Source organism: Rhamphochromis longiceps, linkage group LG1 (genome assembly GCF_057381845.1).
Source record: "Rhamphochromis longiceps isolate RC_006_pf linkage group LG1, R_longiceps_female_GT1.1, whole genome shotgun sequence".
NCBI classification, from domain to species: domain Eukaryota; kingdom Metazoa; phylum Chordata; class Actinopteri; order Cichliformes; family Cichlidae; genus Rhamphochromis; species Rhamphochromis longiceps.
The window spans coordinates 36,950,501-36,962,246 of record NC_140557.1 but is presented as its reverse complement, the minus strand read 5'-3'; the positions used below and the strand labels follow the sequence as shown (position 1 = coordinate 36,962,246).

Here is an 11,746-nt window from a genome sequence, read left to right as displayed (position 1 = left end):
GTTGTGCATCTGCACCTTATTGTTGTCAATGTCTACGCATGGGACAGTGTGAAACGTAATTTCAATTCCTTTGTATGGCAAGTACATTTGAAGAAATTGACAAATAAAAGTATTCTATTCTATTCTATTCTATTCTATAAATAATGAACATCATTGCTGTCCTTTAATCAGCGGTCCCCAACCCCCAGGCCTCGGACCGGTACCTGTCCGTGAGTCGTTTGGTACCGGGCCGCGAGAGTTGAGGCTCAGGTGTGAAATGTATGGTTTTCAGGGTTTTTATCAGTTTTCAGCGTTATTTTGTTATCGTTTTTATCGTTAACTCGGTTTTCCTGGGTCTTTTCACGTGTGTTATGAATAAATCTTCTTTTTTTTTTTGGTACCGGTACTAGTTTTATTTTGTTGCATTTATCCGTGAAAATATTGTCGGGCATAAACCGGTCCGTGGCGCAAAAAAGGTTTAACAAGTCCAACCTCTTCTACAGAAAAGATTCCCCAAATCATGATGCTTCTGAGCTCTTTGCATCAATCAACTTGTTCACAGTTGCAGAAAGAGTCATCCTGCAGCCTTAAGTTCATTTAAAAAAGTTATATCATGATTAACAATAATTGTCAGATTATGAAATATGCTGGAGCTGCACCCCTCTTATTCACGTTTGGATCATTTTAAACTAGAAGAAGTGAAATGTGGGAAAATTTAAGCAGTGCTCTAATAATGGTTGAATATGAAAATCTAATCACCTGTCTTTTGCGGTCTTGTTATAGTCTCTGGGTGGCCACTTGTGGAACAGTCTCAGTTATAGCACAACTTTCCTGCCAGGGAGTAAAAGAGTCTGGCTTCTTTATATGGGTGTTTGCATTTATGCTTATATAAAGTCACACTTTTTTTCTTCAGCTGGTTAAAATTCAGAGTAATATAAAATGCAAAAGGCTTGGATAAAGTACTTAAAAAAAATCATTCAAAGTTAGGTTAAACACACCTAAAGCAATGTGAAACGACTACCGAAAGATCCAAATGTCTTTGTGTGTGGCACTGGCTGGGCACGTGTATGAAAGATTCATTGAGTTATTCATTCATTCCATCCACCCATTCATTCTCATCCGTTTATTTATTCGTTGTTTTTTAGGGTGACTTTTATTCTGAAGGCGGCCCTTTCAAAATTCTTATTTTGAAATCCGAGAGCGACCTCCCCCCGGAAGTACCCTGCATCATCTGTCCATCCTCCGGGCTGTCAGATGAAGGTTTCAGTTAATCAGTTTGAGAAAAAGATTCTTCGCCGGGTAGGTATGTAGATATCAGAAAGAACAAAACATCGTGAACATGCAAATCCTGACTCCTCATGTTTACTGGGCTCAGCGGCACGGAGAGATTTACCTCCGAGTGGAACTGAGCGATGTCAAGGTAGGACAGTCCCCAACATCCGCCTGACAGCTTTCAGCTCATTGACTCCATATATAATGTTTCAACCTCCACTCCGACGGGCTCGCCGTTTAAATTTGCTTTTATTTTCTTGCTGGTCTGGGTGTTGCTGTTACTTAACGGGAGCTTTCTTCGCTGTGGCTGTACTACAGCGGACTTTGTCGCGGTCACAGCTAGCCAGCCTGGCTGTTAGCTGATGCCGTAGCTACCGTCACAGTTGTAAAATGGATTTGACTGATAATACTTACTTCAGCTGGCATGACAAAGCAGACAACCAGAAGAATTCATACACGCTTCTCCTGTGTTCAGAAAAAAAAAAGCGCATAATTATTTTTTAAGCAAGATTAATACTTCTCGAGGTCAAGGTCCTTCAGCACTAATGGGGTCTAAAATGTAAGGAAGTTTTCTGTAAAGAAGGTAAATGCATTAGTGATAACTGAGTGAAATGACTCCAGAGTGACAGTTGAATTTGGTGTTTTAGAGTTACTTCCTTGTTTTGTAGCTTCTCTCTTTGCAGTTTTCCACCTCTAATGTTTGCTTAAACAAAGCCGAGTTTCAGAGAACTAATATTTCTTTGTTACCGATTATGGCTGTGAATGATAAGGAAATAATAATAATGATATCTATTTGAATTCCCCTCACCTACAAAGTAAGATTTCATTGGACAGTCTAAAACACAAAAATTATTCAGTTTCTCTACAAATATGACCAAAAGACACCTTAAAATCACTAAACCACACTAAGTTGTGAAAATGTTATTTTCTGTACATCCCACCGTGTTTCAATCTCTAACAAATTCTTTAGCAAAAGCATCAAAGGAAAGCTTCTTTTTCTTTTCTTTTTCTTTTGTAGAACTTTGTTGTCTATTAAAAGAATATGAAACCATCCACTGTACTCAGAGATATCAAAAATAGATCACGTCAGCTAAAGTTTGACTTCCTTGTTTTTGTAGATGTGCTTCACTTATTATGTCAGCCGCATGGCCGTGCCATTTGCTATAAGCTTGGCAATGCAAAAATTACTTACAAAGCAACTTTCAGCAGCACTGCAGTTCACAGTGCTCCTCCTAAGAATCAGACATTATAACAAAATGTGAATAAACTATATAAGTAAAGTTAAAAGATGCCAATCAGATAAAAGGTTTTAAACCAGGCTTTTAAAAGAACTTAAAGCTTTCTTGTAGTTTGTTTCTTGGAAGTCGTATAACAACTGATAAGATGCTTTTCTATCTATTTTTGACTGTAGCGGCCCATCTGAGAGGATGACATCACTGATACCTTTATTTGGTTCATCATTTGCTTACGGCTCCCTATATTTTAATTATTTGCTGAATAACTTTAGTGTGTGTCCAGTGTAAACACGTGTGTCTAAACAAGGAGCCAGTCTAATGGGCTGAGTTTATAACAGTAGCTTCTTCGACTTCATCCTCCATCTGCTGCACAAATGTCTTATAAAAGATGCATGATGTTTAATGGTTGTTCTGGATCTTGTTTCGGCTCTTAGGATGAAGGGAAATGAATGAAGGGAAACTCAAACAGTCTCAGAGAACACCACCTGTCCTACACACACGAGTATAAGCAACTCAGAATAACTGCTGTAAAACTCAATAGTACAACATTACCACCTCTAAAGTGGCCGTAAACTTGAATCAACAACTTTGCACCACTTTCAACAACAACATATTGCAACATAGTTTTGTGTATAGTATTGTACTGCTATGTTTAGCTCTTCATCATAACCTGATCTGACTGTATTGTGAAAGTCTGATGTTGCTCGTCCTTAAAACAAACCTGTAGTTTGAATATTTGATCTTCAGTAAGAGTCAGTGGAGGTAGAAAAGTCTGGTCTTTTCCAGGGCTGAAGGAAAATGCAGAAAAATGCAGAAATAATGTTAGCCAAGCAAATTGACTCGGCAGAAAAAGCACCCAACACTGGATATACTTAGCTTGACCAAGCTACCTCCCGTGCAGTTTGTGGTGACTAAATGGTTACCCAGAGATTGAATGTGTTGCACACTGACAATCACTTTTGGTCGCAAGGTAATTGACAGGAGGCAACCTTTCTGAAAAGACTTGCAGCCTGACTAGGACTAACTCAAGTCACTCTCAGGCTACGTTCACACTGCAGGTGAAAGCGCATCAAATCCGATTTTTTTTTTTACCCTATGAGACCCATATCCGATCATGGTGTGACAGTGTGAACGGCACAAATCCGATATTTTCAAATCCGATCTGGGTCACTTTTGTATGTGGTACTGAATCCGATACATATCCGATGTTTCAGAAAGCGACTGCTGTATGAACGGTCAAGTCGCATTAAATCTGTCTTTTACGTCACTGACACAAGACAGATGCCAATTATCAGCGCCGGAGAAGCGCCCGATAAGACATCGCGAAAGCTTCCTGGCCATCCAGTGAAACTGCTGGGAAGACAACGTTGGAGAAACGTTAACATTTTATTTGTACTGCATAATCTGCAGATTCTGACAGAAATCTGCAACTATCCTTTGAAGCACCGCTCCTCTCTAAAACAGCAATAAGGATAATTATTAGGTTATCTACATTATTATGTAAATAACAAAATAACTTAAAGCAAAAATTGGGAAACGTGAAGTCCGAAGTCTTTATATTAAGGGCCATCAGTCAAACAATATTGTTTGCTCTGGGTCTAAACAGAGCGCGTTGTGTGTGACATCTTCTTTTGCGCATGCGGGCCGCTTTGAGCGTTCACACTAGAGCGCGTTTGCTGTCGCATTTTATTTGTAGTGTGAACGAGCAGACAAAAAAATCGGATTTGATCAAAAAATCGGAATTAAGCATTAAGACCTGCAGTGTGAACGTAGCCTCAGATCGATCGTCAAAGGTTTGCAAACATTTATTTGGCTGATTTGTAAATGCAGATCAACTGCCAGCATGTTTTCGTCAGTCTGAATGAGTCAACAGATATGTGGTTTTCACTGATCTATCACATTTAATTTCTGAAACAGACTGCGTGTATTTACCATCTGGACCCCATTAAATCACACACTAACATCAGACTGACTCCATCTAATGGAAACATTTATGGAATGTTTTAGTGACAAGAACTGAAAACAGATATTGACAAAGTTTTAACTTTGAGGACATCATTTGAAGTTGGAAAAAATGATGACGTTAATGTTTTGCAATACTTTTGCATCACAGAATGTTAAAAATTACAATAATATCGTAGTGTGAGCGAAGTATTTGAAGTATTGTTATAAATTTGTGTTGTGGGCTATATGAGGATTCTTTTTTCTTTCAACAGAGAATATCACCGTACCTAATGTATCATTTCTACCTCAATGGTTTGTCCACTTTCGGGTTGTGATGGCGGCTTTTGTGTTTTTCAGAATGTCAATATCAACCTGCAAGAACACAACACACTTCAGTTCAGAGGTTGGTACTTCATTTTTGTGCATTTAAGAACAAGAAAATGAAGATTAAATAAGAATGAACTACAGAATGATGCATAACCACAATATACTTAGACAGTTTTGTCTTTTTGTCTTAATGCTTTAGCATTTTTTTAGTGAAAGGTTCTCTACAAATAAAATTTGTACTCACTTTGCTTACTTTACTGTTTAAAAAAACCTTGTACCACAGCACAGGGTCATGGAGCTAAGGGAGATAATGAATACGAGTTCAAGTTGGAGTTCCTGGAACCTGTTAGACCCGAGGTACTGCTGTCTCATTTTTGAAAGTTTTCAAGAATTGATTGGGGTGTTTTTTCCTGCTAAGGTTATGACATTGTGCTAATAATGTTCCTGTCATTCTCCAGTTTTAGTGTGAGTGAATTTGACATGGACACTAACTGAAAAACTGACTTAATTTCCAACAAATAGCTGTAGGTTTTATTTCAACACACACACAGGTTAAACAAAATGTCATGTTATTTAGGCTCGATTTAATACTCTGTTTCCAGATCAAGCACAAATCCACTGAGCGTCAGGTTGACATCAAAATCAAGAAGAAGGAGGAGCGCTGGTGGGACCGGCTGACGCTGCAGGAGAAAAAGCCTCTGTTTCTGGCCCCAGACTTCGACCGATGGCTGGATGAGTCGGACGCTGAGATGGAGCTTCAGGCTAAGGCAAAACGACAATGATTCCACTCACCCTGAGGACTGAGAGTAAAATGTGTACCACAGAAAAGACTTTTGGTTGCTAACATGAACACTGTGTCTGATGGGAAGTCAAAGGACTAGAAAATGTAGTCTTTGTAGTTGCAAACAGGTTTTGGGGATTAAAATATTTTTGTTTGGGGGACATTTTACATTTTATGGCAGGTCCTTTTCAAAGTTAGGCATGCAAGAGCCAACTCACATAATATTACATAACTTATTGTGATCTGGCAAGGTTCAGCTTTGCACATGTGTAATTTGAACGTAAACTTCATGTCAATGCTCCTTCCTACTTGGCTATTAAGACTGCTGAAAGACTAAATCAGTTGTTCTGGACATGCTGCTAAAATTTAATATGATTATCCAGTGAAATGTGTTTATCTGTAAAAGTGTTTTATAATTAAGGGAGTCGTGTTTTGAACTCTCTGGGACATTCACACCATCAACATGTACTACAGCTATCAATTACAGAGCCACAATAACTTTTTGCATTCCCAATAAAAAATAAATACATTTCTTTTCAGCGTACTAAATTCATCACCTAGCTGCTTTGGAACTGATGAGAAATGTGACTAATTGTAATTCATTTGTTGTTCTTTTAGGAGGAGAAGCTAAACAAGATAAGTGTGGAGTCAAGAGTTCGTAATGACCGTGAGTTTCACAGAGTTCTTCACCTTCAAACAACCTGAAACTCAGATATCCTATATCACCTGTGTTTGCTGTCCTTTAGATTAAATTCTGCAGATTAGTTGATTTTAGTCATTTTCTCTCTTGTTTCCACAGCATACCTGGGTCTGAAGAAAAGCTACTTGTTCATGTACAACCTCGTGCAGTTCCTGGGATACTCCTGGGTCTTTGTCAACATGACTGTCCGCCTCTTCATTCTTGGTCAAGGTTTGTAAAGAGAAAACAAATGTCTTGAAGCATGGAAAGGCAGGCATTTTTTTGGAAATGCCTTTTTGGGGTCGTTATTCAAAAAAGTAATGTATTACACACTTTTCTTAAAAGTAATGCAGTACTTTACTTAATTACTCCCAAGGGGGAAAACTAATTTGTTTTACTACTCATTTTATTATTTTCCTGTTTCTCTATAAAATGACTTTAAACACATTGTCTCATCATTACAATTTAACAATATAAGCCTATAGGCTACAGTCCCATGCACCAACACAAATCCCTATCCTAATCAGGACACACAGGATCTTTCACTTAGTATTTAGGTATGAACACAAAGCAAAGATGAAAACCATCGCAAAGAGACTTTAAATCGATCGCCATGGTGATTCTACTGTAGAACAATGAACAGGTAGAAACAAAGCCTGGCTGCTCATCGGTTTGTTACCTGTTGAAGTTTAGGGTCTGGCTGCCGGGCTGGTGTGAGCATTCACTCAGTTTTTACCCTGGGTTCTTGGCTAGCTTAGCATTAGCATGCTGTCTGTGCAAGTGCTTACAAAGAGCCAAAGTTGTGCTACCAGCATAATGCTGTTGTTTCTGTCCTGCATGCAATTTGCACTTTAGCATCGCGCTCTGGTCTTTTTGTGTATAGAATAGAATATAAATAAAATGCCTATATCCATGCTGTAGACTGTGCCACTATTTTCCTTCTCTGACACAGGTACCAAAATCAGTTGATTTCAGCAAGTGCAAACAATAAGTGTGACCCATAGACAAAGGCAAAACGGACTATTTTAAGGGAATTTTAAGGAATTTAATTACTCTTGATACCAATCCCTAGTAAAGACCATACAATGATGCAGAGAAAACCACAACAATCAGACAGTCCCCTATGACCAAAAGCACTTTGAAGACAGTAGGAAGGAAAATCTTCCTTTTATCAGGAAGGAAGCTCCAACAGTATCAGGCTCAGGGAGTGGCAGCCAGCTGCTGAGAGAAACAGAGATGAATAATAAGTAATAATTAAAGTGATGTACAAACACAGAGGGTGAAAAGAGGTGAGTGAGTGAAGAAGCCCCCAAAAGGAAGAGTTATAAGGAACTCTATAAAAGAGAATCTGACTATTAACTTAAACACTTACCAGTATCAGCATAGTAGATGCATAGAACTGAAGTTACATCCAGTAACTACTATATTTTGAGTGAACCCTTTTTCTGCTGGACAGATAAGCTACAAAGTGCTATATATATATATATATATATATATATATATATATATATATATATATATATATATATATATATATATATATATATATATTAGGGGTGCAACGATACACAAAATTCACGGTTCGGTTCGGTTCGATACTTTGGTGTCACGGTTCGATATTTTTTCGATACAAAAAAATGTTCATGCCTTTTTAATTTGTCATTTATTAAAATTATAAATATATATTTTAACTCAAAAGTACAGTTTTTAAATTTAACCCTAACCCTTGTGCGTGTTTTTTATTTTGACAGCGAATGCGCACCTGCGGACCACTTATGTGCAGCCCTGGTTATTTAGCTCGTCATATTGCAGCCACAGAAATTATTTTGTCCATGAAACCATAAAGCTGCACTTTCTTTTTGCCTTATAGTCTGATTTGTCATAACTTCTCCGTTTTGTGGTAAGCTTTTCTTTGGCTGTCACTTCTTCACCCTGACCTGTCTTTTTTGGCTCAGCAGAACTAAAATATATATCTGTCTGTGAAGGTTCTCAGTCATCCAGGTCATCGTAGTCAAATATATATCCTGCTGCTTTTACACACACACTCACATAAGCTCAGCGATTCTCTGCGCGATCAACCTCTCACATGTTTAAGCTTGCTGCGGGAGATTTCACTTGTCATGTTTGCATAGTAAGCTAACGATTAATAAGACGATGTCAGAGGAATTGGTGCACAAATTATCATCACTCACAGATCAGTGCTGTCGCTCTCTATACACAGTTCGCGCGATTGCAAAGTGAAAGCAAAAAAACAAGCGCAAATTCAAACGCGATTGCAATATGTCACATATTGACAGTGGCTCACCGATGCCAATGACATAATTACCCAGCTACATTTCTGAAAGAATGCAAAAGCATTGACATATATTTTTCCTTCCTACAAAAGCCCGACGGGCAGGGAAGAGATAGATTTTGGTAGCCTGACTGAAAAAAATCGCTAGCCCCGGGACGTCGGGCTAGCGATATTGCGAGCCCTGTATCTTATTGAGGAATCACTCATCTTTGGAAAAGAGTTTATTACAGAGAAATGTCTCTTTCCAAAATAAAAGCTATACTATCCGCTTCTTCTGGGCTATATTCTCAGCAGCATATTAAACAGCTGTCTAAATGACTCGGCTAAAGTTAGTAGCATGCTTGCTTGTTTTTTTTCTGCTTCCACTTGTCTTTGCACTAGGATGATGTCGGCGTAAATGTGCAGTCATATTCGTTGTGTTCCCACTAGTGCTTTCAGGTTAATCTCGTTGAAATGACCTTAACGCCACAACACGGCAAATCTCCGTTAACGAGCTACCGCCGATCGACGGAAATCTTAGAGAAATCTTAATGGGCCTTCTGAGGTCGGGTTTGGTAAAGCGCAGCCAGATCATACCAGCGATGGGCGTGTATATATATGTATATGTGTGTGTATATATATATGTATATGTGTGTGTATATGTGTGTGTATATATATATATATATATGTGTATATATATATGTATATACAGTGGGGCAAAAAAGTATTTAGTCAGCCACCGATTGTGCAAGTTCCCCCACCTAAAATGATGACAGAGGTCAGTAATTTGCACCAGAGGTACACTTCAACTGTGAGAGACAGAATGTGAAAGAAAAATCCATGAATTCACATGGTAGGATTTGTAAAGAATTTATTCGTAAATTAGGGTGGAAAATAAGTATTTGGTCAATAACAAAAATACAACTCAATACTTTGTAACATAACCTTTGTTGGCAATAACAGAGGTCAAACGTTTACTATAGGTCTTTACCAGGTTTGCACACACAGTAGCTGGTATTTTGGCCCATTCCTCCATGCAGATCTTCTCGAGAGCAGTGATGTTTTGGGGCTGTCGCCGAGCAACACGGACTTTCAACTCCCGCCACAGATTTTCTATGGGGTTGAGGTCTGGAGACTGGCTAGGCCACTCCAGGACTTTCAAATGCTTCTTACGGAGCCACTCCTTTGTTGCCCGGGCGGTGTGTTTTGGATCATTGTCATGTTGGAAGACCCAGCCTCGTTTCATCTTCAAAGTTCTCACTGATGGAAGGAGGTTTTGGCTCAAAATCTCACGATACATGGCCCCATTCATTCTGTCCTTAACACGGATCAGTCGTCCTGTCCCCTTGGCAGAAAAACAGCCCCATAGCATGATGTTTCCACCCCCATGCTTCACAGTAGGTATGGTGTTCTTGGGATGCAACTCAGTATTCTTCTTCCTCCAAACACGACGAGTTGAGTTTATACCAAAAAGTTCTACTTTGGTTTCATCTGACCACATGACATTCTCCCAATCCTCTGCTGTATCATCCATGTGCTCTCTGGCAAACTTCAGACGGGCCTGGACATGCACTTGCTTCAGCAGCGGAACACGTCTGGCACTGCGGGATTTGATTCCCTGCCGTTGTAGTGTGTTACTGATGGTGACCTTTGTTACTTTGGTCCCAGCTCTCTGCAGGTCATTCACCATGTCCCCCCGTGTGGTTCTGGGATCTTTGCTCACCGTTCTCATGATCATTTTGACCCCACGGGATGAGATCTTGCGTGGAGCCCCAGATCGAGGGAGATTATCAGTGGTCTTGTATGTCTTCCATTTTCTGATGATTGCTCCCACAGTTGATTTTTTCACACCAAGCTGCTTGCCTATTGTAGATTCACTCTTCCCAGTCTGGTGCAGGTCTACAATACTTTTCCTGGTGTCCTTCGAAAGCTCTTTGGTCTTGGCCATGGCGGAGTTTGGAGTCTGACTGTTTGAGGCTGTGGACAGGTGTCTTTTATACAGACGATGAGTTCAAACAGGTGTCAGTCATACAGGTAACGAGTGGGGGACAGAAAAGCTTCTTACAGAAGACGTTACAGGTCTGTGAGAGCCAGAGATTTTCCTTGTTTGAGGTGACCAAATACTTATTTTCCACCCTAATTTACGAATAAATTCTTTACAAATCCTACCATGTGAATTCATGGATTTTTCTTTCACATTCTGTCTCTCACAGTTGAAGTGTACCTCTGGTGCAAATTACTGACTTCTGTCATCATTTTAAGTGGGGGAACTTGCACAATCGGTGGCTGACTAAATACTTTTTTGCCCCACTGTATGTTATAATGGTTAGTTAGTGAGCGATGCCAGATGTTTACTACCATTGTATTATCACAGAGTACACATTCAATCCAGTTAGTCTGTCTCTGCCATGTTTGTCTAGCCAAAGTGCTGAACTTCAAACCATCTCATTCATCTTGAGGTTCTTTTGTGGATTAATTTAACCTTAAATACGCCAGAAGAGCCAACAGCTCTTCTTTACCTCTTAGAAACGTTGGACCTTTTGGCCTGCAGCATAATACACTGCTCAAAAAGTGAAGTGAGCACTCAGTATTGTCAATGGAAAATTGTATTTAGTAGTCAGTATAATCTTTTAGTGATATAAGTTTGCATATGGTAGAATACTGCATGTAGTTATTTGTATTAGGAAATATTCAACCATGTATACTTAGAGGCATATAATCAATTGTGTAGTGACAGGATGTGTGATCTCTAGCAGGCTACAAAAGGCTTGATGTGCACACCCACATCCTGGGAGCATGAGAGAGGTCGTACCTTGTCTTATTGTTTTACGGTAGGATTAACGTAGCTATATCTGTTTTAGTCTAAGTGCTTTTTGGTTTGATGAACTGCTGGACTTCGAGACCAGCAGGTTTAGGGAAGTCTTTATGGGGTCACACTCTGACCCCCCCCCCCCCCCCCCCCCACACACACACACACACACACACACACACACACACACACACACACACACACACACACACAAGCACCCACTGAAGTATAAATAAAGACCGGGGCAGTTTCTTAGCACGAGTCTGTCTGGAGGCTGCCCTTGCTAGCAAGAAGTTCTGTGTGTTTCTCTTCTCTGAGTCTTTACTGAAGAAGTGTTTTATAACATTTTCCTTAACAAGTATAATATGAAGTCAGTTAAACTTCTGGGATATCAGTTAGGTATTGTAAACCATTCAAGCCGCATGGTACTGGGCTGTGAGCACTGAAG

At 39.5% G+C, this 11,746-nt stretch overlaps 1 protein-coding gene across 1 annotated transcript in view; it reads left to right on the top strand.

Moving 5' to 3' along the window:
• Nucleotides 1-1,195: 1,195 nt before the first annotated feature.
• LOC146679119 (very-long-chain (3R)-3-hydroxyacyl-CoA dehydratase-like) overlaps nucleotides 1,196-11,746 on the top strand; it is a 16,123-nt gene continuing 5,572 nt past the window's right edge. The window contains exons 1-6 of the mRNA XM_085408108.1: nucleotides 1,196-1,399; nucleotides 4,788-4,833; nucleotides 5,041-5,114; nucleotides 5,360-5,524; nucleotides 6,157-6,205; nucleotides 6,338-6,448. Coding sequence (XP_085264234.1) covers nucleotides 1,319-1,399; nucleotides 4,788-4,833; nucleotides 5,041-5,114; nucleotides 5,360-5,524; nucleotides 6,157-6,205; nucleotides 6,338-6,448 — 526 coding nt within the window. The 5' untranslated portion in view covers nucleotides 1,196-1,318. The remainder of the gene's footprint in view (nucleotides 1,400-4,787; nucleotides 4,834-5,040; nucleotides 5,115-5,359; nucleotides 5,525-6,156; nucleotides 6,206-6,337; nucleotides 6,449-11,746) is intronic.